This window comes from Neodiprion lecontei, chromosome 5 (assembly GCF_021901455.1).
Source record: "Neodiprion lecontei isolate iyNeoLeco1 chromosome 5, iyNeoLeco1.1, whole genome shotgun sequence".
Classification (NCBI taxonomy): domain Eukaryota; kingdom Metazoa; phylum Arthropoda; class Insecta; order Hymenoptera; family Diprionidae; genus Neodiprion; species Neodiprion lecontei.
Genome location: NC_060264.1, coordinates 3298062 through 3324552, shown reverse-complemented (window position 1 = coordinate 3324552; position 26491 = coordinate 3298062). Strand labels below are relative to the sequence as shown.

General features: G+C 39.3%; 3 protein-coding genes across 6 annotated transcripts; 2 read left to right on the top strand and 1 right to left on the bottom strand.

Moving 5' to 3' along the window:
* Positions 1–37: 37 nt before the first annotated feature.
* On the top strand, positions 38–1642 carry LOC107217436 (RWD domain-containing protein 4). Its single transcript, XM_015654967.2, has 4 exons — positions 38–545; positions 709–818; positions 919–1114; positions 1182–1642. Exons 1-4 carry the CDS (start codon positions 441–443, stop codon positions 1344–1346), a joined length of 576 nt encoding a protein of 191 aa, XP_015510453.1. The 5' UTR covers positions 38–440; the 3' UTR covers positions 1347–1642.
* Positions 1573–4272, bottom strand: LOC107217429 (RUS family member 1). Its single transcript, XM_015654955.2, has 9 exons — positions 4094–4272; positions 3852–4012; positions 3526–3686; positions 3244–3436; positions 3011–3126; positions 2584–2780; positions 2232–2491; positions 1976–2162; positions 1573–1854 (listed from the first exon to the last, which is right to left on the bottom strand). The coding sequence occupies exons 1-9, from the start codon at positions 4164–4166 to the stop codon at positions 1760–1762; spliced, it is 1443 nt and encodes a 480-aa protein (XP_015510441.1). The 5' UTR covers positions 4167–4272; the 3' UTR covers positions 1573–1759.
* Positions 3548–25748, top strand: LOC107217528 (TNF receptor-associated factor 4). 4 transcript variants are annotated; one of them, XM_046742064.1, is made up of 6 exons: positions 3548–3647; positions 22852–22956; positions 23163–23324; positions 23572–23889; positions 24050–24310; positions 24402–25748. In XM_046742064.1, exons 2-6 carry the CDS (start codon positions 22885–22887, stop codon positions 24753–24755), a joined length of 1167 nt encoding a protein of 388 aa, XP_046598020.1. In that variant the 5' UTR covers positions 3548–3647; positions 22852–22884; the 3' UTR covers positions 24756–25748. The 4 variants fall into 4 exon arrangements, with proteins under 4 accessions (XP_046598020.1, XP_046598019.1, XP_015510580.1 ...); XM_046742063.1 differs by lacking the exon at positions 3548–3647 and adding an exon at positions 8712–9111; XM_015655094.2 differs by lacking the exon at positions 3548–3647 and adding an exon at positions 16265–16961.
* The last annotated feature ends 743 nt before the right edge of the window (positions 25749–26491 follow it).

Genomic DNA, 26491 nt, shown 5'->3' with positions numbered 1-26491 from the left:
TGTAAAAACTTTCAGTAGAAGGTAGAAAAGAAACTATGCACGAAACTATATTTTTGGCACATCCTCGTTTGGGGAATCGTACGTCACACGAAAAAAGAAGAAGGAGAAACTTCAGTCATATCTATCCGTGTATTGTATGGCGTTAGTTCGCATCAAGCCGTGTATCAGAGTATTACCGATGTTACTGGAGCCATACAGTAGCCTAATAAAACTCCTTCCCGGTCCTGATTAACCTCTGGTCTATTGCGCCCTCATTGGGACATAGTCGGAGACCGATACCTGATGATTTAAAAAAAATATACATTTCGTCCTTAATCGCTTCTTAGTGGTGGTAGTCCGTCGTTGTGTTAACCTAACCTAACCTAACTTAACCCTCCAAGTGACATTTTGATTCGAATTCTGGTTTATTGAGATTATTTTTGGTGCTTGAATTTTGCGAAATGACGGATGCCGAACTGCAAGAAGAAGAAAGGGAGGTCCTACTTTCAATTTATGATGGTGATGCAGCATTCAAACAGCTCGACCCTACGACATACCAGTACAAGGTACAATTACGTCCATGCCAACATACATATATACGTTGAACACGCTTGCCAGTTCTTTCATTTCTGCATTTATGCAATTATATACCAAATTAAATTGTTGGATTCACTTTGTAGTGGGAATAGCTACTGTGATACTTATTACAATTGTGTGGTCGATTTTCAGTATGGCGAAAATGATGATGTGAAATCATTTTTACTGGAAATAACCTGGGGGCCCAAGTATCCGTCGGAAAAACCAAATGTCAATATGAACACATTTTACAACAAACATATGTAAGTTGCATCATGAAAGGATTAATCTATGTATGTACCTTGGATATGTCTAGTTGTATAGTTACGATCGACAATGAAAAAATAATTGGCAATAATATAGTGTGCAAGGTGTGAAGGATAAAGTGGCCGCATATGTTGATGCTCAGGCAGAGCAATGGTTGGGATCTGCAATGACGTACACATTGTTCCAATCTGTCCAAGAAAACCTAGCTGAGTTAATCATAGATCAACCAGACTCGATAGAAGAAATTGAAACGGATGTCAACAAAATCTCAATCACAGGCGAAAACGTTCAGGTATAAATTCCTTGTCTTAGTGTGTCGATATTTATTCTTTCAATGCAATTATTTCATTCTTACATAGGATGAGTCATCGAAGAAAGTCAAAAAAGAACAGCTTACTAAGGCACAAAAACGACGACAATGGAATAAAGCTGATGGTAAAGGAGAAAAGCCCAGAGGATGGGACTGGATGGATATAGTGAAACACTTGTCTCAAACTAGTTCCAAGCAAGAATACGAATCTTAGCATATGCTCTCAGTGATTCGTATGGCCAAATTTCCTAACCGAGTATATTTTTATAATCCCAGCATTAAACATGTTTCGAGAATGAGCAAAATACTTGTTCTTGAAACTTGTTTACATAAATTTGCAAAAATAATTATCATCTATTAACTGATCAAAATAAGAGTGCAATGCTTATAAAATACAGCAAGACTGGATTGTTCAAAGCATGTGAGAATGATCAACAAAATTGTATTGAAAATTTCTAATTAGTCGATACAATACAATACAGTTAATGTTACAATATAACATGTACACGTTCAATGGTGCATTTTCAGTAACATTGAAGTACATTGGGGTTAATGTGGTTCAGTAGAATTATTATTGAACTATTCATTCGCAGTCTGTACTTCTTCATAATTTGTAAGTCCTGCGAGTTAGGAGTTTTTCGACTTTGGTTCATTATCTTCGTGGTGGTTCCAAATACCTCGCCATTGTCCAGCAGGTAGCAAATTCACTTCTGTCCTCCAGACTTAAGGAAACACAAAATTGGACAAGAAGGTGAATGTATATCTCGATTGTTAATCACATTTGAGTTAATTGTAATTTCAAATAGTTAGATAGAGAATCAATGATAGTAATGTTCAACACACCACTTTGTTCTAGTGCCTCTTCGAAAAGTTGATACTCCTTGGTGATAATATCGTTTGTGGCCAAAATTATTTCCCCTGGAATTCTCGAAAGCGCTCTATTACTGAGAGATGGATACTTTTTACTCAGGATGTACAGCCGCATCAGAGGATAAGAGGGTGCATGCGATCTCCCTTTCAGTAAGATGTCCTATAATTGATTAAAATCGGTTTGATGCAACCATTAGAAAGAAATTCGATTTTTAAAAAGCAGACTCACAATCGGCCATCTAAGGGTCATACAAGTAACAAGGCTGCATAGACACGCGTGAAAATAAGCTTGCAGCAGGTCAGAGGGTGTTGCATTTCTTGCAATAGATATGAATATGGTTTTTCGCTTTACGTCCATCACAATAAGATATTTTCGATTTTGAAAAAGCTTTGATAGAAGCAGCACATCATCAGGCGTGATTGAATTATTTTGAAGAACACTTTCTAACGAGACGCCCATTTTGACCCCAAAGCCAAACATATCTTTTGCTGAAATTAGAATAAACCAAAAGAAAAATTGAGGATGGATCACACTGAGTTTTCATACAACCAACCTGTGATATGATAATGTTAACACGTACACACGTTTCGGCCAATTACTACAGATTCGGATCGATTAACTTCAAGAGGGTTGGGTATACTTTGAGTGGTGAGGAAGCTCCTCAATATCAATGCCAGGCGATCCTCATTTAGCGAGTTCAAACGTAGTGCTTTCACTGCACGGTAATTGGCATACATATGCACTGTCGCCAGCAATATAAATAATTCCATTACATATCTGTGTGTAGATCATCTTTAGCAGTTACTTTTCAGTTTTCTAACATAAAGCCGTTGAGAAACTATGTACATGTGTGTAATGAAACTGACTAGGAATTACAGCCCGTTCTGAAAGCTGTACATACCACCTTGGTATGGATTTGGCATGTCTTCTATGTTGGTTAGGAATAGAAACTTTTACGACACTAGTGTATTGTTAAAACGAGTGTCTCTATGTGTGTCATAACTTACCTCCCGTCGCCAATGTTAGATAATATCAGAATCCCCACAAATGACGCGATTAAATTAACAAATGTTTCCTGACTTCCATCTTTCGCTGAGACATCAGCCAAATTGTTTTGTAATGCCTGCAAACAAGAACTCATCAGGTTACCATACAAAAAATTCATCTGATCAATAAAAATCACTAAGTCATAATTGGAGTTTTGCTTTGCAATGTTGAAGTAGTTTCACTACTTAAATACCTGATGTTGTGTCAATGCGGCTCTAGTTGCCGATCCAGCGACACCAACAACAGATTTTAATGCTGTAGAAATGCATAATATGATTAAAGAATAGTTTGAAAAATAAGGAAGAGTCAGTTCTATGCCCATGGCACAATCGTTGAGAATGTCTGCGCATAAACGCCATTTTTTGCACTGTGCGTCGAGCCCATGTCTGAAAAGAAATATGTTACGACAGGTTAAATATTATGGTTTGATACAATATTGTCTTAGCTATTTCAAATTCAAGTATAATCCGATTACCCGTTCCACCAGGCAAATACAATCCGACCAATCATCCCAGTGCCGTCTTTCAAAATCCAAGTTATCGCTGCAGCCAATGCGCTAGCTGAAGATTTCCCGACACCTACCCCTTGCATAATCGAGTGAGTAGTCAGAGTTCCCATTATAGTGCTAGCGAATGCCTGAAATGAAAATATAATAGGCTTGCTTAATGTCACAGTAGTTATACGTGTCGTAAATTTCGTTACTGTACCAAATCCAGTAAGAAGCTTTGTTTCTCTCATTTTTCAACATTATTGCTATTCGTTTCGGCGTATGAACATTTTGCAAGTGTAGTAAACAAATACCTGAACAGTGTCCCATATTTGATATGGAACGTAATCTGAATGCACACTTTCCGGGTATCCCGCGGGCAAGAAGACCTCCTTTAAAAACGTCAATATCCATGTTCCGTAAGTTTTTGATTTTGATTGCAAATGTGGCTCCACTCTAATTACTGTTAGATCATCTAGAATCACGAAGAATTATTTAGGTTAGCAAGCGGAAATCGGCAGTAGGCTATAAAACATGTTAGCTTGACTAAATTCACCTGTGGAATTTACAAAAATGACCTCCCTCTCGCTGTCACCATATGTCTCCTTGAATAATATTTCGCGCGGCATTGCTCACTATATATATATATTCTACACGTCGCTGCGCTCACTGCAATAAGCGAGTATAAGATAAGAACACTAAACGCGCGGACGGAGCATAAATGTTGATGGTGGGGGTAAAGGCCGGTCGGCATACAGAAGCCATTGCACATGCGCATTATTCGCTAGGCTTTTCTAAGTGCACTTGGTGCACTTGCATATTTTTTACGTGCTTCGGCCAACAATCGTGTTGAGCACTATTCTGGGTAGTTTCTGGAGTGACCCAGAGATGGCCCTCTCTCTGCGATCTCTCGTAATTTTTTCCAATAATAATAATAATAAAAAAAAAAATATAATGTGTAACAAGGAGGCAAACTCGATCTTTTTGGGCCTAGTGCAAGTTTACAGTAAGTAAACTAGAATTTTGAACAAATACTCGAAGTGAAAAGACCGCTGCGAAAAGCGTATGTTGCGCGCTTTTTCATGAAACAAGAAATTGAGGTTAGGGTCGCCTAATGTCAGATTTGTTTGCTACAGTCTGTACGCGCAGTACAGAAAACTTTTAAGTGTCAAAAGTGGTATTGTCTGTACTCCGCGCATGCGCACCTGCTGAATCATTCTACCGTCATGTAAACGGATACTTTGCGTACGGAAAAACGGCGTAAAACATGATCGCGTTGTATAAAAACTGTTGGTGCACGTTCCAGGTATTTTTATATTTCAATGCTAATATGGATGTATGTACCGTATGTAAGTTAACAGACATTCTTCGGCCCTTACATTTGGATAAATAGGAGTAGCCAATAAGGAAGAAGAAGAAGGAGATATTTCAATGGTCTTCAACTTTCAGTCGATGGTCTAGTGATGTAATATTCACTTACACGTAACATTGGGATGTATGCATAATATACCTACATACATTCATACAGTCGCAATATAGCATTGGGAAAATCCTACTGGAGATTTCCGCTCGAATCTAAAATCTGATCAGTCTATTATGGAGTGGTGAAGTGTAGTTTGATTGGCAATAAATTTGAAACCTATAGGTTTCGTGATCTATCCCGGTGCGTTCAATTCGTTGAGTTCCAACGAAAGGAAACAATAATTTTTACTCGATTAAATACTACTTTATTAGGGATAATTATTATATGAAGGGGTCGCACGAGATTATTAAAGAAAGCTTTGTAACCGCTCAATAGAAGCGGCACTGCACTGCGTAGACACAAAGTAATTTTATCAAAACGTTCCGTTAGATCTGATGAACGAGATCATTTTACGTCGGTGTCAGCTGGTGATGAGTTGAACCAGTCAAATGGAAAACGCTGCACGAGAGCGATTGACTCTCCTCGATACGGTACGATGAAAAACAACATAAATTTCAGCAGGAATATCGACTTCCCGTTTGAAACACGTATAGTTGTGAATACCTACTCCCACGGTGATAAGTTTGTGATGAATTTTTGTTGAGTCTTTGATAATGAAGAAGAAATCAGCCTTTTCTTAAAAATCGTCCGTTTCCTTCACCGGCTGGACCTTCCAAAGCGGGTATTTCCCAAAATAGTGTTGATAAATTGAAAATAATGTCATTCAGATCGTTTATGCAGGCATTAAGTCGCCTTTTTACGTCAACAATGTCGCTTTTTCTCTTGTCTAACTGTTCGTTGACCAGTTTGTTGCGCTGATATTCTTCTCCGTGTTTCTCGGTATTTACCTTACCGGATACCGGTTTCTTGGTGAAAGATCTTCGCACTCTATTGGTAAACAATTTAAAATTTAACCGATTTCTCTTTCCATTTGAATCTTCAGATTCCATCCTAATCGCCGATCGTTCTTTTGCGTCTATGACCGTTTCATTATACGCATTGACTCCTTCCTGTGTCAAATCGTCTCCGTCCTCATTATTAGTCATTTCTATTGATTTTTTACTATCGTTAAACGCTTCGGATTTATCTACTGAATTATTTTTGTGTTTGATTGATTGGCGTGTTTTTGAAGTATTTCTTTTATCGTCAGATTCTACCCCGTCTGGCCTTAACGAGCTTCTCTTATTTACATATATCGACTTCCCCGCGTTTTTCGCAGTTCCGCCACGACGTTTTTTTACGGCTTTCGTTTTTTTCTTTCGCAAATCCACTGCACTTCCCTTTTCCAATTCTTGCAATATTTTATCATTGCTTTTTGTCATCCTGTCCTCTTTACGTCTGACATCGACGTTCGTTCCATGGACATTAAAATCGTATTTTGCATTATATTTTTTCCTTATCGAATCTTCTCCAGATACTGAGACTGGCTTTTCCCTGAGTTCCTTATAATAATACGCGAGAGAATTAGTAATTTCACCGCGCGGCGTATTCGGAACTTTGTCGATTCCGTCGGAATTTATATGTGGTTTGTAAATTAGCTCGGCGTTATCTTTCCCCGGATTAACATCTTTGTCACTACTATCCGAAAGTCTTTTGCTTTGTCGAATCTCATTTGATCGCCATTTGAATAGATTAACGATTTCCCTCCTTATGCGAAACGAGAATTTTTTCTTTGGCTGTGTTTGAACGCCGCGAGATATACGTTTTCTCACACGTTTCCTATAACATTTAATTTTCAAACGTTTATTCGACTTTGTAATTGGCTCCGTGTGCATAGACTTTTTCCACTTACGTGGGCGCCTTTTTCTTTCCTCGCGTTTTTCGCCGCATGAATTCTCGTCAAATAAATTTTTTTCCACAGTATCGATCCTTACATTGCTTACGCCCGTATCGTAGTTCTTATCATATTCACTTTTTTCCAACGCCCGTTTTTCCCTTCGTTTAATAACTGCAGTCTTCGACCCAGCGGTTCTTCTGCTCTTTGCGTTCCGGCGAACGAGCTTACAATTTTCCGGTATTGCTTCGCCGGCAGCTACGACCGGACGTCGTTTTTTGCTCTTGGATTCATTTTCTGCTCTGAATGGGCTCGCTGATCTCGACCTGTTCTGAACGCCGGCAACGTAAACGCGTTCGTTTCCACTTTGAGTTTCAAATTTCAATTGAAAATTCTTGTCCCCCGTACGGTGATCAGACGCTGCTAATTTCCAGTCACCGGTACACAGATCGCAGTCTATTTTCTGTAATTTTCTCTCGAAAATTGACAGGGATGAAATTTTCTTAATACATTTACGTCCCAGGTTTTTTGCGTTTCGTTTCTTCTTCGGCACGGGCAATCTGTATAATCATCACAAACTCTTATCAATCATTCGTCCATCTTTTCTTTATGCAAAGCCTTAATATGTCCCCTCGACTGTTTAATACGTTGACAATGATTACCCCAATAGGCTGCTGTTTCCATTCGGCGCTGATGGACGAGGAATTAACGAAATGGTACCAAAATCTTTCAGTTCCAGAACTTCTTTTCGCAGAAGATGTATTTTCTCGTTCAAATTAGCTACGACCTCGGCTACATTGGCCAGTGTCACGTCATCCACGTTTAGCGAATCGCCATTGTTACCTTCATGGTAGATAAATTTTTCGTCTGTTCTTGCCGAAGAACTCATCCCAAAACACTCCCGTTTTTTGATTCCGTTTAATCGAATCCTCGATCTACATTACTATCATCTAAACCAATCCAATATTTTCACCCGACCTCGTACAGAGGTTACTTAAATTTTCGCTAATCTCAGGTTAACCGTATTATGCAAGAAACGAGAACATAGCTGCGTTAAAAATACGCGAGTCATTTGTGTAAATATTTTTTTTCTCCCTCCGAATATGTCGAATGACCTTTAATTGATTCGAAAAACGCGTTGATCTGTGATAATTCGGTGTACCTACTCCCAGGACGTTTTGTCGTGTAACAAATACTTACATCAATGGGAAACTGAAACGTTAATATTGTACCAGCAAAACCTTCGACATTCACATACTTTATACCAAGTACGAATAAATGTCATTCTACCGTCTTCACTGCCACGTATGAAAAGTATATTACAGGATGCGGGTAACATATATTCCGAGTATAAATTGTACCGGAGTAGAATGAAATTGCAGTGTCGAAGAAGCGGTAATGTACATGATGATGCACCATATCTGCTCCGCGGGATTTGAATGAAATTTTCATGTTATAATTATAATGATGGCATGTAATAAGGTGGCAGCATTGAGTGCAGGGACTAATTCTTAAACCCAACGCAAGTAAGTGTCCCTGTTGAAAACAGCCACTGCTCTGAAAGAGCTTGGTTCCCTCTTGTTCAACCGTCCCCTTTGTCTCTGTCTCTGTCTCTTAGTATCCGTCTTCGTCTCTGAAACTTCCTGTGTTCCGCCACGTTCACCTGTTCGCCACCTGCGTTATAACTATATAAACCAACCAATATACACACACGCACGTACACATGTATTTACTTGCGTACAAACCACGGCATCGGTGTTGAGACGTGTCTCTGGGTAGGTACTCTAATACCCATATGGGTATACGTATAAGCGCGTACACAACTATCACCTGCAAGTACACGACAGCTGTTGCACTGTCTATCTATCCAGGATGTATCCGTATATGTGAGAGACCAAAGTCACGCAGCCAGTCGATCCTCGGTCACACTACCGTGCAACACGCGGTTTCTCTTATAAAGTTGTACACAACTTTTATTATTTTGGTAATTTGTTTTCAAGTGATGCAGGTCAACTTGTAATCTACGATATTAAGCGTCATGATTGCAACATGTAATCGTACAAAAAATAGTAATGCTCATGATTTTTAACGTGTATTCTTCTTCGAACAAGACCGTTTGTTTCGCGGTTTTTACTCAATCTTTACCTTAAAATGCCAGCGGTATTTATATTACGTTCGTGTATGTACGGTAAAGACGCGAAGAGCGAGTTCGAGTCGTTGTGACCTAAAATCTATGGTCGCAGATTTTAAATTCGTCAATTTCGTCCCATGCGGAGATTTATTTCAATATCTTGCTTACACCAATACTTGCAACCATGCTAGCCGGCTTTTTTACACGGTGAGTTATAAAGACATTTTGTTTAAATTTAAAAGTTACAATTATGTACGTATGTGCTGATTATCCAGTTCTGAGGAACAGATAGCAAAAAGAGACAACATTACGAATCAATGTTTATGGCTGGCGGATGGTTTGTGATCGATTAGGCGTGTAATTCATCCTCGTAATCAGCCATTCGTACAATAATCGGGCAGACATAAATACTTGTCTACTATGCATGCGTGTGTAACGTATTTGTTTATTACTCCGCTTTAAACTCATATTCCAGAGCCATTAGACAAATGTAATGAAACCTGAAAACTTTAGCCGTAAAGATTTCAAGACGTTGCGAAAATATGTTTTAACGTGTGTCAGGCTTGCTGGGACGCTTCATCTAGGACACACGAATAATAATGCAGAATCGAAGATTTTTGAAACTCTTCTATGATTGCATCAATTTTTTTTTTATTACCGCGAATCGTAATAAATAGTTACGTAAAATTGTTTCAATACAACGTACAGTATGCTCGGAATGTTTATAGCATACAGAATGTTCATAAAATTCTATTTAGGTATTAATGGCAAATGGTTATGTTTAATAAATTACACAATATATTCGGTGGCGTAAGATCAATTCGAGATACTAAAATTGCGCAATGAATCACTTGGACACACCGAATCTATGTCTCTCCGCATCACGGGTAAATAAATGCCATTAGAATTCTTGAATGACGGAAAATGCATATTCGGAGAACGACAACTGTGAGGACAGTTGATGACGGTCTTTTGCATCTCATCATACTTACACCCTTATACATTTAACTTGGCATTACAGTATAAGTATATCGTGGTTTATCGTAAATTTTACATATACTTTTCAGTCGATGAACCCTTGTGCTTATAGTACAGAACACGTGGCCTACACACTTGGAATACATCGGGTGGGGTATAATTGACGATTCAAGTGTATTCACAAGGCTAACAATAACTTACGTGTTTGCATATAAAAGGGGTTGTGATTCATACAAGAAATAGGATCAACAAGTTTTCAAGATGTGACATGAATTGCAGATAATTGCGTTGTTTAGATGCGTTTTATCGTACCTCCTATACAATTTAGAAAACTTAACTTGTAGCTAATTGTAAGTACATTTGCCGCGGTGGGATGAACAGAATGAGACGTACACGTTTATGAATATAATGCATCTGGTCCGAATGTTATAAGGTTCAGAAGCTATCCTCATACATATAACATACAATTTAATGGTATAATACGCCATACTGTGTAACAAATAGTCCGAAACACGAGACCGGAGACGTGGGATGAACGCGTATCGTCGATCCTTTCACTTCGCTGTGTACCAGACACACAAACACACACACATGTCATGTATGCCTATGTAACATCTGCGGCACGGGGAAGCATGCTGTTCTTTATATAGGATTCACGCTAAGCAGGCACGCATGTACTTCGTTGGACTCCGTTCGTGATCCGCACGCGAGAAAGATCGTGCGGAGCTTTTACTTTAATACACACTTGAACTTTGCATTGTACCATCGTCGTTGATCCAATTGGTATTCCTCGGTTAGCGGAAGGTAATTTGATAAGATTTCAGATTTTGCGGGCGGCAACAGCAGCAGAGTAATGCATTTTCGTAATGTCTCTGTTCTAATGTGCAACCGAGCAATATACCAATTGGATTAACGATGATTGTATAATGCAGAGTTCAAGTATCGAAATAAAAGCTATACCTATACGTACTGGCGAAGTAAACGAATCGTTGTTTCAAACGAAATTGAACTTTCTAGAAGAGTTTGTTACATCAATGCTCCATTCCAGGTATCGTCTAGCAAGACGTATAGTAATGCAACCCATCCAATATACATACAGTGACCTGACTATATTTCTAATAGCTAAGCTTGGAATACATAAATAAATTTTAATAATAATGATTAATACAACAAAATCTCCTTCACTCGGTCGAGGGAGGGATTCATTTTATTTCGGTACAGGTATAATAAGCAATCTAATTACGTAAAGTCTACAGATAGCAAAGATCGTGGTCTTAACGCGGATAATGTACGAGTATATATATGTATAGTATCTTATTTCATTGAACCAACATTACTATTATTATCATTATTATCGTACACATTTTTAAGTTCTTCTTACAGTGTTACACAGGAAATACTGCCGGAAGTATGGATCTACCAGACGTGCAGCGGCGCGTCGAGGTGGTTGGCCCTTCGCTGGTGTGTAACATTTATTTATATAAAGGTTTAGAGCCCACGCCGTACGCTATCGTATAACACGTAACACGAAATGTTAATATCGTTTTCGTTGATTGATTGACGGTCATTTTCTTGTTGACTTTTCAAAATTCGTAACGTTCTTGAAAACGATAGTAGGCGCGGTTCTATGAAAACCTGTTCGAGCCCGCACGCCTTCGGAATAAACGGTCTTCGATTTCCTGACTTCTAACGGACGCGGTTCGAAAGTGACCAAACCAAACTTTGGAGTGACCTTCATGCGTCATTCGTTAATTCAGTTTTTCATGAACACTGTGAACGCTTAACGTATAAAGTTTGACGAATAACGGAGGAATGAAATAGAACAATCAGCCTTCTAGACCTCAGATGTGTATTTTATTTTATTTTTATTTATTTTTATAGAGTACAGTTCAACGATTACTGTTCGTATGATGAACGGTTTGCGTTGAGTGTTATAAAATCTCAATTTCTTACTAGGTAGCGCTTAAAAAAAAACAAAAAACAAAATGCATTATAGTTTGCCATTAATCGAACGGATGTTCATCATGATTTATTCGCTAAAGTATTCCTGCAGTCGTTGTGAGATTTTAACGACTCGATGTAAAAAAATGCATACAAGTAAGTTGGTGGACGTTAACTAAGTAATTGAAGAAAATATATACCAGCTTCGTGTTTGTGTTTATATGAGTATATAATATGTTTGAAAATTTCATTCACGGGCAGCTTACAAGTACATTATATTCCCGCATCAGAATCTAACAGAAGAATTTCCTGTCATAGAACTCATTGTGAACTTCTGACACACACCAAGCACAAAATATCTTTGAACTTTGAGTATATGTACATTAGATGTACGTACATGAACGAATCGCAGAAGCAGTTATTATTTTTAGGGGCATGTTTGTAGCATCCGTACAATTGAATATAATTCGAGTAATCTTAACAATGCAAGCGATGTACGTAAATACAAGTATTACAGGTATGCGAACAATAAAGTAATACGGATCGGCATAGATATGTGTCCTTCTAACTTCCCTTGTCGGAGATGCTACTCGGCAGGCGCCTCTCGTTTATACCGCGTACATATCCACCTGAGGCACAGGCAGGTATATACACGAAGTTTACGGGTTAGTCACCTTTCACTCGAGCCCGTCAGTGAGGAGGTTATTATACACCCGACGACGCACACAACTGTCGGACTAGCAAGTAGTTAGTAGTTACAGACAGGCAGACCCGTGATTTTTGCGCTATTCTCACGACTCAAGAATCCTACAATTGACCAAGTTTAGAGTTTCGCTCTGCGCAACTTCCGCCGAGGCATACTTGCGTTGGTTTAATTAACAGCTCGTGTCTTACTCCCCCTGCACGAGGTCTGTGTTCATTTCCTTCCCTCCACGGGTTGATCGTCGAGAGGGCGTGCGCTCTCTAGCGGTCTAGTATTCACTATACCCACATCATAGACATTATATATACACACGTATATGTATACGTATATAGCTATCCTACAGGACGTGTGGCAGATGTGCTCGCATGCCTCAGGAAATTTGGTTTTACATGAGGGCAGCTGGCCTTTATACGGGCTCTGATGTCCGTCGGACCCTTCGACGGACGGACACCCTCATCTTGAATTTTTAGACTGTTCAGGCAAAACATTTTTAATTTTTAAACATCAGCGATGAAAAGTGTTTTATTTAAAAAAAAAATACTTTATATGTCTTCCAACTATGGAAAATTTAAGTAGAGGAAGGCGCAGCTTTTTTCATGTAAACATTCCTGCATAGATTCGAGGGTGTATAACGCGTGATTCTCATATTTTACCAAGTTCGTTTAAGTTCCGATAATAAATGAGGTTTTGTTAGGTTATAATTACTTTATAAATCTTGAGTTGGAATCTGTAAGGAAAAAATCGAGCTTCGAGTGGCTAATTTGTTGGAATTTATAAAATTGTATATAATAGGCGAAAGTGTAGAGGTATAAATTAAAATACCATAACTTTCGGAAAGTCCAGTAGACGTATTTAATATATTCTTTTTATGCTTTCATTTTATAGTTTTTTGTCGTGTATTAAACATCACATACACGTATATTCAAGCACAGATTACGAGGAAGACATCATATGTTGGGAATTTGTCAAACTACATTAGCATTTTAGCAATCGTTTCTCTGTAGGCATACACACACCCACACATATATATATATTTTTTTTTTCCATCGCCACGATTATTTTTTAATTCTATAAAGAACTCCATCCGTGATACCAATCGTTTCTTTCGTCATCGATATAATTCGTATTCGAAATAAAATGTGACGATAATAGTCTACACTCACTATTAGTCCCATAAGGATCCCGAGGCCCAAGGGGCGATAAAGAACGCGTTATTGGTAATTGAAATAAAGTCGTCAGCCTTTATAGGTCTAAAGTATCTAAGTATAAGTAATTATTATTTTGCGTTTCGCCACTCGCAGTTTGACGATCGTTCGCGCTAATCCTCTTCAGCTACATCCTCTGCGGTGTATAGGCACACCTACAACGAGACTATAGGAAAAGTACAGCTGGTAGACTAGAAGCCTCAAGATGTGAGTGCAGGGCCAGGCTGGTGTGATATACATAGGTTTGTTCGTTTATACGTGAAATGTCTGTCGACCAGATTGTGAGGAAAGGAGGGTTGCAGACTTGCAGCTGCCACAGAGCGCGGAGCAGCTGCTTTCGGTTCAATATTATTTCATGCTCGTCACCCACTTCGAAGTAAGCTTCCTCCATCCAGTCTCGCTAAACAGCATCCAGGTGTTCGATGGTATAACATTCTCGGTTCGAAATTTCGGTTTCTTTGTCCCCGAAGAATCCTGCAGCGGCAGATGATCTTTCAGCCCAGCCTTCTTGCGATCGACTCGCCCCCATCATTTTACCTCTTCTCTCCTTCCTTGGTCTATGTCACGTCTAGTCTGTTCCGATGCAGGTGAAGCTATAATGGTACAAGATTTCGTAGCACACGTGAACCCTGTATAGAGACACGGCGTCAATGGAATATCGAAATTTTTAATCAACCCGATGAGTCACACATTTATTGCGTCGAGTCAACTTTTGCAATGGTTTTCGGGTCGCTGACTACTAATCTGTGAAGAAATTTTAAAAATTCAAGATGGCGGATCCAATATGGCGGATAAGAATTTCAAATTTCATCGTATACGGTTAAAAAACTCTATGCAGGGGGTTTTCGGGTTCGCTGATTCGATTCGCCGTACTGAATTTTCAAAATCTGATTCGAGATTCCTAATCAGCGATCCCGAAAACTTATAAATTATGTAAAAAAGGTATACTCGTACGTGTAGAGTGGTAACTTTGTCGGAAATAAATTATTCCTTCAGTTTTCACGACTTTTTTCAATCAATTTGTTTCTAAGAATAACAATTTACATTATATCGCAATAATTACTCTCGGCTGTTGAATACTTATTAGTATACTATCATAAACAGCAAAAAAAAAAAACGCAAAGAAATAAGTCGAAAAGTTCTCTAAATATACAAAAAAATGTATGTAAAATATGTGGTAATAATACCTACTACTATGACTCAAGGGGTTAACTGAAACAAAGAATCCAATTTCGATTTCGCGTAGTTAGTCACTTATCGAAATCGTCTAGAGAAAGAAAGTGCAAGCCGCGATATAGGCGTAAGCCGAAAGCTTGGGCGCAGTATCAACACCAAACCGTTTAGCCCTATCATCATTAGTTACGTGTGATAACTTTTGCGTGTTACCTTATCAAGGGTACGGTATAACCTAACCTACGTACCTACAACCGAAGGTCGCAGGGATACAATACATTATGTGCATATAAATACTCGCGTGCGTATAATCAAAACCAAATGCCCATACTTTGCGAGTGTTGAACGATAATACCACTTGCCGATGGGTTAGCCATCCGGTCCAGAGTGTGTTGCGTGGCAATATAACTATACGCGCTATCCGTGACTCGCGACCGCTCTCGGGAACGGTCATCATCAGGTATCGGGAGTCTGTTGTACCCACCTAACCTACCACCGACTTCACAGTGGTACTCGCGTGGAAGGGGGAAGGTCGAAGAAGGCCGCAGCTGCCCGGGTCGCACAACTACCATCCCCCCTCCCCGACACCCATTCGCTCCGCATGTCGCACTACGTTACCTATGCTGCATTCTCGATTTTACAGACCCGCCACTACTTGTTGATCCAAGGGATGAAAAAGCAAACTACCTACCGGGCTCGTGTTCAGGGGATGAACACTGTTCAAGAATTATTTCCCCTAGATTTTCCCCTAGATTTTTGAAAATATTTATCGTTTTCATTCAAATTTCCTTTACGTATACTGTAAAATTGTTTTCCGTTCGCTAGTGACGAGATCGTGTATTAAGCATGCGGAAAACGTGGAATACTTGAAATATTGCATAATTTGGGTAGTTTTTCCGATTTCTTTAAATATGGAACAGTCAATTTTCAGATTGAATTTTTAATTCCTCTAGCAAACTTGCGATTTCTCTTCGTTGCAAGGATTCAAATCGGTCTTGAATCCGCACGCGTTTTCGTAGATTACAGAGGTTTGATTTTCGAACAGACGTTACAAGTATGGGAGAACCACCAACAGATTAATCGCGAAAATCGCAAGCAAGCCTGCGTACCTCAAGGCTGTCTCTTGGCATGTGCCACTTTACCAATATCCTCCGGTTCGCCCTCTCTGTCTTTCTCGAAGCCCCGTCTATCCTTCCCTCTCTCTCACTCCTGTTTTCTCTCCCTCGTTCGATGCATCTCGCTCTTAACTGACTGCCTGTGAAAGTCCGTCCTTATCGCACACGCGCGACCGTAGCCAATCACAGCTTCGAATTCCCCGAGGCGATGGTGTGCAGCTGTCTGTTCGTTCTCCGCACTCTTTAGCTCCGCGACACTGGTTGCATCGGCCTGGCAGGCAGGCAGGCAGGCAGGCAGTTTCGGCCGCCAGTCAGTCAATCGCAAAGCTTCTCGCTAGTCGGTCGATCCGCGGTCTTACCGAGCCGTGATTGAACGATCGTTTTGCCTTCGTCGCATCGCGCGAGAACCGGATGAGACACGCGTTCGGGAAGTGAGGAACGCGTTGTTTTTGTTGCTGTCGTCGTCGTTGACGAGGCTGTGGGCAGAATTTCATTATCATCCGTTACATTTGTGTTTGTGTTTCATTTAAGCGCCAATTCACGTGTATGCATGCACGAAAGTACATTATTGGCGACAGATAGAACAAGCTTTCACGGCATCCCCGGTGGAGTGTTGTGTGAAAAAGTGAATTCGGATACGTCTGTCTGTCCTTGCATACTCTGAATGTGTGATATAAGGCAAGAGTCGTGAATAACAGGGTGAACGTCCGGGGCGCGACGAGGTGACGATTCTCCCTCGATTGATAACTGTTTTGTTAGTTTGCAAAAATGGTTCGCGGCCTTACGCAATGGACGAAGACCCTCAGTTTTCCGGCGAGGGTGTCACCCCAGAGACCCGCGAAGGAGGCGAAAGTCTTTCAAGTCAGCCCAAGCGCGAGTCCGACGACTCCGCCGAGTCCCATCGGCGATAACATCGACAAACCAGCTGTCATCAACGAAGAGGTGAGAGGGGATCATTGTCATTTTTCGTCGTCCGAACTTTGGCTTCTTTTATACTCTGTTATATATCCCTTTATTGTACTCCCTCTCTGTCTCTCTTTCCGTCGTTGTCGCGCCGTCGTCAACTACGGAAGTACAAACCACACAGTGAGCCGAAGGGCACGTAAAGTTACGTGATGTAAACGGAATATGCATAAACGTTTAATTCATGCATCGAGCAACAGTGTAATGCAGTTGGTTGACCGAATCCTGACCTCCTTGGTACGTTCTGCCTGCTGCGCGTGGAATCTCGTACTTTTCTTTCATCGAGGAAGAACAGAAGGTGAAACACATCGCGGTTGAATGAGGCTGAAGTTAGTAACGTTGTTGGTAGTGATTTACGTTTTGAAAAAATCGTTATTTCACAATTGCAGAAATATCTGAAATACCATAAATCGTAATGAGACAAAACTTGTTCATGTGTTGAAAACTCAACTACTCCAAAGTCACTATAAACTTCCAAAATCGTTGCGTTAACGTTACTAACTTCAGTCTCATGCAGTTGACTCCCCTACAACAAACTTTTGCAACGCACCCCGCGTGTAATTATATACGTATTACACAGGTGTACCTAATGTGTTTAGACGGGATTATTACGAGAATAGAAAATAAGTTTTAATTTCAAGATCTCAACGCAGTGATGACCACACGACATGGACAATTATGCTTGTTTCACTTTCAGTGTTGTTTTACTTGTGTTGCTCATTGAATCCCAAATGTCTCAACTTCATTGTGTCAGCTTTTCAGCTACATCGTAGTTGTAATTTGTTTGGAAGCATGCATGTTTCGAAACAATGTGATTAAAATTATTATGGGTATCTTTGCACGTCGAAGAGCAAAAGAGATAGAATTTGTCATTCTTAGGCATGAGCAGATACATTATATTTTTCTGTCTTTCATCCTTTCAACACCGAGCTAACGGACATACGCGGTTTTCGCACATCACTCTGTTTCATTTCATTGCATGTGCCAACGAGATGTGAGGATGTATAGATTGCTCTAAGTAGGTAGGTAAAATATTAGAAACTAGGCCAATTCGTATTTCCCTCATGCTTTTCTTCGGATTTCACGCGCTACATTTTTGTTAGGGACGGAAAAAGAGCATCCCATGCGATAAGTGTCAGTCTTCTGAGGTACAACAATCGTAGCAGGTTTCTTCCGAAATAAGTCGTACAGTTTCGCCAGAAATAGTCTCGTTTCTCTGCAATACGATTTACAGGAATTCGATTGCAGGAAAGAGTTGGCAAGGTATTGTCCTCCATTACTATACGATCCAATTACAGGCCGCAAAATAATCCAATTGCACTACAATTCGGATTAGATTATTAGGTCAGTTTATACATACGTCACATCAAAGTCCGTCTGTTTTAATTCATACATGTAAATAAGTATTTAGTACTCTTCGTCCCTTCGTCAATTAGCTCGGGGATCCTAAGATAATCGTTTTCCCTTTCCGCTCGCAGTTTTCCTGAAATTTGTACGACTAATCAAATCTTCACCAGTATTTTTTCGACGACAAAGACTTCAATATGGACGGTGCTTTTTAATTTCATACACTACTTACTTGCACACTCGCGATCCAATGCCTTGGTTTAGTTATCATAAGAATTGCTGGCATTCAACGTAGGACAACAATTAATTATTGACAGCGACGCCATCATTTCTTCTTATTAAAAAGATGATCTCAATCAAATCCAAGAACGTGTAAACGTACAACGGAAACGCATAACTTGGTCTCACGAGGACCGAAACCGCAGACCATGTCGAGGCTTTACGGGACAACGGTAGTAGTTACGTGCGTTCATAACGCGTACACATCTACACTCATCTTTTCTTCGATTTTCAAAAGAAACGCTCCGCTATTCAGCATAAAGTTCCGCAATAATCCGCATCATGTCGGGTGAGCACAATCTTCTCTTGGCATATTTCAATTCGGCGTCGCGGGATGAAATTACAAGAGTGTAACGGACAACTCGATGTATTCACGAGTATTACATATGTGTGCGATGTGCGCGATATATAGGTACGACACGAAGAATAATAGTCTGTTCAGATATGCGAAGATGAATAAAAAGCGCGGGTTCAGATTATTTCCTCGGATGCGTCGGGCGATTTCATGACTAAAAAAGACAATTATAGAGGATCAACGTCGACTAAATCATCATCGAGCATGCGTAATTTCTTATAAATTTTACGTTTATATTATATAGGTATAATACGGTACAACTGCGCACGACACGCCGGTCAAGCGAATGTGTGCGAAAAGATGCGAAATAACTAGAGGTAGGAGAAAGAAAAAAGAAAAAAAGATGCAACAAAACGAAAGGGCTCGGACCGGCTTTTGCGCTCGCCTCAGGATCAACCGTGGTGTTTGCCTCCGTCCCCTGCCCTGCCCTGCCTTTGCGTAGCCGCGCCTTGCCTTGCCTGTCTCAACTCGCCTGCCGGTTGCTTGCCGGTTCTTCTCGGTCGGCGGAAGCGTGGGAACCGAGCGCAACGGATGGCCTCGGCTACTTCCGAGACAGTTCGGACGCCTTCGCCTCGGGATGCGAAACTTTTACGCACGGTTAGGGACGTCGACGGCGCGCGAGGACGACGCGACTGACCGATGAATCGACTATGCGAAGAGGTGCCTACCTTACAATTATAGACAACACTCGCGTGCGTTACGTTTCTGCATGTAATTGAAGATATTTTGCTTGGGAGGGGGAAGGGGTATTGAAAACAAACATCATGTTGAAGTTAGTAACGTTATCGTAACGATTGATGCTGAGAAAAAACCGTTATTTCGCGAAACAAAACTTATACTCACTCAGATTTTGCAATTTTAATTACTTTCTAAATTATTGTAAAAAATGAGAAAATAGTGGTTTTTTTCTCCTCAATGTTTCGTTACGATTACGTTACTAACTTCAACATCGTAAACAAACAAGGCTGAAACTAGCAGCCAGAATTAGCAGCTAAAGGTTTTAATTCTTTTTTAAATAAGGTAAAATAAACCTGAAAATTTTTTTAAATACTTTGAACCCCGAATACTTTTAAATTTTCAAAGAGTTTAACACATTTGGCTGCTAGATTTGAGCTTCGTGAAAACAATTTATTAAAAGCGTAGAAAAAAATTGAAAGAAGAAAAATTTACACAGAAGTAACTAAACCTATATCTAAACTAAGTAAGCTACTATCTTAATCTAGATCCAACAGAATAGAAAACGGGAAGAAAGAAAAGAGTTGCCCAGGACTGAGTACAAACTAATACAGAGATAATAGCATAGAGATACGTATGTAAAGATGCTGGTTCCTTTACAGTTCGTTGACATTAACTGATTTTAGCAATAGGGAAAAAGTACAGGAAGGTTATTGGTATCATTGGACAAGGATGTTATTTGTTTTATTTCATTCGGATGGGTAAATTAATTGTAATGACCGTCGTTCCGAAAACAATTTTGATTGTTGAGATTGGTGACTTGAAAGTGTATTTATACGTTGACAATCAACTTTGACACGAGATTGCTGCGTTGATGCACGGTTCGTCAACGAAAATTGGGTCTAATTGAATAACCCTAGAAAATATTTACCGTAGACTAGCATTTCTGTAAATGGCCGTGAATGAATCACTCTGGAATTTAACCGAAGCTTTTCGTGTCAACCTCCAATATTTCAGTTAGGTATCATCTATTCTCATACCTCTTTCCGTTCGTCTCAAATATTTGTTTCGTCATTTATTTCTTCATTTTCCTTCGTTCATTTCGAAGCATTATTCTTTTCCATTTTATTTTAACATATTATATTCATAAACGAATCGGTCACCACCCGTCATTCGTTCATCCGTTCGTTCTCTATCTTTGTATGTACTACCGACACATGCTCACAACTGCGTCTCCTTAAATCAAGGAAGACTTGCATTCGAAAATTCGAGTAAGATTCACACTTGACTCACGAAAGCGGTATTTGTATCCTCATGGTATGACCATAGGCATGGGGGATAGATGTATTCGTTCCCCGGATAAAGTGGAACGCGAAGATTGTGTCCGTTATTTTGCCCTGACGTCACACAACAGACGGCACCGGCACCTCGTAACCGCTGTAACTAACTGCCCCAAGCGACGGGTGATGTCACGAAAAACTCTCAACGACGGGCGACCCTTGCGTGGTCTTTTTCTAGTTTACGAGTCGGTACGTTTTTACTTATCTAGGTACGCGTTGCGTTACCTGACGATGATTCGAATCCTCTTCATTATACCCAACCCTCGATTATACACGACATAAAGCTTCACTTTATCATGGTACGGAAGTACGTAAAAAGTACTAACTAAACCTTGATTAAGAAATTGTCCGTGTAACGAGTTGCATAAAAGTGCGTAATAACAATCAGTTCGTTTATGGGCGGATTTTATTATATACTCTACATGTGAACATTTTCGTTGCGCCTCTGTACCTGAGTACACATCGATATGTTCTTGATTCAATTTCCGTATTTTTTATTTGATCCCGCTTCGTTTTCTTTTCTTTTCGAAAACGCACGAGACGGAGAATGTGAAATGAGAGGACACTGAACGAAAATTACTACTGATATTTCAAGTCAATCATCGACTTGGCTGTGGCAGCGTACTCTCAAATCTTATACAGCTCTCGTTGTTTTTAACTGTAATGCCATTTCCTGTTATTAATTTTTTTTATATATAAATTTTGGTCAGTACCGACCGCATTTTGAATTCCATTACATTCCACGTACAGTTTAATAATAAATCATTTGGCGTGCCAGATGTCTTTGGAATATTTGTGAGCAGGTAGGTCGGTAAGTGGGTTGGTGGGTGGGTGTTGTAACATTAAATCGTCGAAAGCTAAACGACGCACAGCTCTCGGCTCATAAAATGGGCTGGTAATTTGTATGTATGTATTGTATACATTGTACGAACTTACACAAAACTTACCGTAACTTCTTTGCTACTGTAAGTATTGTAAGTTGTATACGTGCATCTACGTACTTTGAACCTCGGAAAATATCGTTTCTCTCCCACGGAGGGTTGTGACCGCTGTGTTACGCGTTTGGATACACATTTAGTCATTCGAGACTGTACACGTGCGCGAGCCTTCTTTTAATGCCTACCTCCTACCTTGGGCTTCCTGCATCGAAGTACATTATTGCAGTGCTATTTTTGAAATCTTTCGAGCGCCGCACAAGACTCTTTCGGTGTACCCATAATATAATAACTCCTTACTTTCTTACATCGCGTTCTATACGCTGCAGCAACCGTTCCAGTACCAACGCTTCTGGTGTCGATCGTCCTTAACGTTTCTAAAAAATAACGTGTCTCTTAGACAATCTTTTTAACTTTTATCTTTCTTGGTATGGTTTTTTTTAAAATTTTTTATTTTGTTCAACTCACATTTGTCGGTGAATACGCATAGGTGTATCTGAATTATAGTATGTAAAGTGACGAGAGAAAACAGAATTGGTGATTGACCGCGTTTCTATAAAACGTGTACCCAACTGATGTATTTAAATCGCGTTCGATATTTTGTAATGTAGCATGTAGTTTGTGTTAAATCTGACCGGTAAATATCAGTTACTTCATACGTCAATAAATGCGATAAAAATTAGTTAGGCAGAAGTTGGGAAACTTTTGCGCCATTTCAACGTTGCTGTTAACTCAACACTCTGCCTATAGGTATACAGTGATTTATATAGATAGATATGTACGTAGATATGCGTTTCTATGCTTCGACAGAGTTTCGCGAACTATTTAGTCAAATAAACATCAAATTATTTTTTATAATATCATAAGTAATATATTTATTCAATATAAATTTCAGTGATAATCATGTTCGTTTTCGACATTTATTTTTGGTTTTTCAGAGTTTTCAAGACTTGGAAGCTGAGAAGGCAATAATGGGGTCGATAGTTTATTGCATTCATCACAAAGACGGCTGCAAATGGTCAGATGAACTTAGAAAGCTAAAAGTGAGTTTTTTTTCTTTACGTTAACAATACCATTGCATTTCTATTTTCAATTACCGAATCAGTTGCGATGCGTATACGATGAAAAATCATGACTAGCTTTGAGAAATTTTTGAAAAAAAATTCCCTCATGGTGCATTTTTTTTTTTTTTTTATGCGGGGCTTGCATAAAATGTAAAAATCTAACGGCTAAATCTGATCTGTTTCAGGCTCACTTGAACACGTGTAAACATGACGCTGTACCATGCAGTAACAAATGTGGGGCAATGATTCCACGGGTTCTAATGGAGGACCATCTCAAATACACGTGTGCCCAGCGACGGGCCAGATGCGATTTTTGTGCTAAGGAATTCACCGGTCATACCCTTGAGGTAAGGATAATTATTGTATTTCGGATATTTACCGATTCCTGGAAACTTGTACCTTTTCAAGATAAAACGTTCGGATTTTAATCCTACATTCAATTTACAAATAAAAGTGCCTGCATGTTAAACTAATGGAGTCACATGCTTTTTGTTCCTTTTTTCAGTAAACTTATAATATTAATATAAACAATGTAGCTTCAATCATTAACAACGCAAATCATAGTTAATAATTTTTCAAATTTCATACTTACAGAAGCACAGTGGTACTTGCGGATATGAACCGCTGTATTGCGAGAACAAATGTGGCATGAAAGTGCAGAGAAGGCATCTAAGTCAGCATAAATTAGGCGAATGCGCTAAGAGATTGGTAGCCTGCCGTTACTGTAACAAGGAATTTGTATTTGATACTCTTGGTGCACATCACGCAAAGTGTGGTCGTTTTCCTGTTGCTTGTCCCCATCGATGTGAGACAGCAGTGTTGCCAAGGGAGGATCTCGAAGTTCACCTGAAGGACCATTGCACAACGCATCTACTTTCGTGCACTTTCAAAGATGCCGGGTGCCGTTTCAAGGTATGCAATGTTTATATTAATGCTTAGACATCTGTAAGCTTGCCTGCGACTCCAGGTGCTCTAGAGACTAAAGTTTTTGAAATATTTCTCAGGTTTCCATAAGACACGCTTTATTTGTTCTCTTACAATTACATTGACCCTCTACGCGTTAAATTTACAGGGTAATAGATTTTCTTTGGATAAACATCTTGAAGAATCCACAAAAATGCACCTGAGCTTGATGTGCAGTGTTGTTACGAAGCAACAGCATCAAATCACTAGTCTGAAGTCAGCGATCAGTAAATTATCACTTAATTACACCGGTACACTAATATGGAAGATATCTGACTACACCGCGAAAATGTCTGAAGCTAAGGTCAAAGAAGGCATGGAGCTAGTTAGTCCACCTTTTTATACTAGTCAATATGGGTATAAATTGCAGGTAATGATCATTTCTTGTTTTGTAAATTTTTAATCCTTCTGCTTCTCTTTCGTATAGCTAACATGTTGTTTTTTATTTTGATTACTTGCAGGCATCTGTTTTCTTAAACGGGAATGGAACTGGCGAAGGGAGTCACATTTCTATATATATCAAGATTTTGCCAGGGGAATACGATGCTTTGTTGCGCTGGCCATTTTCCCATAGTGTCTCTTTCACGATGTTCGATCAAACAGTCGTTGCAGAGAAGGCGTGCAACATCGTAGAAAGCTTTATACCTGATCCGACCTGGAAAAATTTTCAGAGACCTAGTCGTGAGCCAGATTCCCTAGGCTTTGGTTTTCCTAGGTTTGTATCTCATGAGATGGTGAAAAAACGACATTTCGTCAAAGATGACACGATGTTCATCAGAGTGAAAGTTGATCCTAGTAAAATAGTCGCCGTTTGATTCTATATAGAGATAATCACAAGTGTTTCGGCTAAGATTATTCAGTTTTTGCCGTTTACCTACACAATGCCCGTAACATATCTGGTAATGTGCAGGTATGCATAACTTGGACGGACTTTAACGTTACCTGCATCTTTATTTCACGGAGAGACTAGTTTTTGAGCCGCTGATTACCGATGAACTTGCTTCCTTACCCTTTGATATTTTCAATAAGCCCCTGAAATGTATATGGTATATTGAAGTTACGGAAGTACGGCATATTTTTTCTACACAAGTTGGCAAGTCATAAAACCGGTTCTGGAGGTGATTTTTCACCCTCATCTAATTTTTCTCTTTGTCTCTGTTTCACGACCTAGAATAATTTATTGACTTTTATGTCAATTCCACCGATCCGATGTTGTTCCAAGTTGTCAATTGGAGTAATGTGAGACGGTTATTTGATACTGGATCTTTGCTTTCAGAATTTTCTGCTCTGTACAATTGATTTCTGTTCTCTAAAGGCGCGGTATACAGCGTTTACTTCTCGTTGGTACCGGTCCCACCAGTATGTTCTTTACCATGGTTGATAGATATACATACCTACGATATTTAGAGCTTCCGAGCCTTACGATAATTCGATAAGTATATTTATAATTGTGCATGTTGGTAATTTGTTGAACGAATGAATATTACATGAAGTCGAAGATGCGTCTACTTTTGAAATATTTTTATACGTTCTGTAACAAATAAGTGGCCTTATATGTTGAACAAGAAACACTTGAGAGCAAGAAGTAAAATCAAAGATTAATCAAATTTACACCATAAATATCTCTTAAGACGGACAACTTACATCCACGCTAAAGGCCAGTTCGCAGTGGTTGACACGTGACATAAAGTGGCCTTAGGTTGGTCGGCTAGCCCGCTTTAAGCGATATTTACGGTATAGTACTCATGTATGTACCTAAAGCGTAAGTAAGTATGTAAATATTGTGAAATAAACTCCGTATGAAACAAGTGACGAATGCATGAATAGATCTAGATATGTGTAAATATATTTTTAATTATTAGTTGTATTGAGAAAATGTGATTACTCTGCTAGTGATTGTGCAGTGTGTGTTGGAAAACTGATACAAATTGTAATAATAAAGACCGTGATTGAGCATTTATAAACTAATAATTAGGATCTTAAATGTATTTAATGGAAAGACCTACAAGATAGAACAGATCTTAGGTTTAACAAAAGGTGATGGCTATTTATGAAGAATTCTGATATACAATAGCAAGGATTGCAACAAAAGTAGATTTCTATCAGATTCCTTTTTTGGAAACAGATAATGCCAATGAACAATTTTTTGAATTGAAGAAACGTTGGTATAAGGAGTAAATTTATCTTAGCCATTTTCGAAATCGACTAATACCCAAAATCAATTTCAATTACCTTTTCTGAATTAATTTGGCCCAGAAGAATTCAAGAAAAAGTGTTCCAAACGTAAATGGACCAACACCTAAAGAAATACGAAGCAATTTTTCTGTTTTCGGTTGTAGTTTTCGATTCGTTGATCGCAATGGGTTGAGACTGTGCGCAAACGTTTTTTCTAGCAAAGCTACGTGTACATGGCGTCTCGAAAAATTTAGTCGCGTGTTTTTCGAAATTGCCAATTTGCGACCCGTTTTTACAAATTGGACCAAGAAACTCAACTGAAATAACGTACGGTTAAATGCTAATTATTTGAATTATTTGACTTTAAGGTTTCAGA

Coding starts and splice junctions, on each gene's coding strand:
- LOC107217528 (XM_015655094.2), top strand. CDS start 16,788: ATGGTTCGCGGCCTTACGCAATGGACGAAGACCCTCAGTTTTCCGGCG. Junction 23,325..23,571: donor TCACCGGTCATACCCTTGAG/GTAAGGATAATT, acceptor TCATACTTACAG/AAGCACAGTGGTACTTGCGG. Junction 24,311..24,401: donor AATATGGGTATAAATTGCAG/GTAATGATCATT, acceptor GATTACTTGCAG/GCATCTGTTTTCTTAAACGG.
- LOC107217429 (XM_015654955.2), bottom strand. CDS start 4,166: ATGCCGCGCGAAATATTATTCAAGGAGACATATGGTGACAGCGAGAGG. Junction 4,013..4,093: donor CATTTTTGTAAATTCCACAG/GTGAATTTAGTC, acceptor TCGTGATTCTAG/ATGATCTAACAGTAATTAGA. Junction 2,492..2,583: donor AGTAATTGGCCGAAACGTGT/GTACGTGTTAAC, acceptor TTCTAATTTCAG/CAAAAGATATGTTTGGCTTT.
- LOC107217436 (XM_015654967.2), top strand. CDS start 441: ATGACGGATGCCGAACTGCAAGAAGAAGAAAGGGAGGTCCTACTTTCA. Junction 819..918: donor ACATTTTACAACAAACATAT/GTAAGTTGCATC, acceptor GCAATAATATAG/TGTGCAAGGTGTGAAGGATA. Junction 1,115..1,181: donor TCACAGGCGAAAACGTTCAG/GTATAAATTCCT, acceptor ATTCTTACATAG/GATGAGTCATCGAAGAAAGT.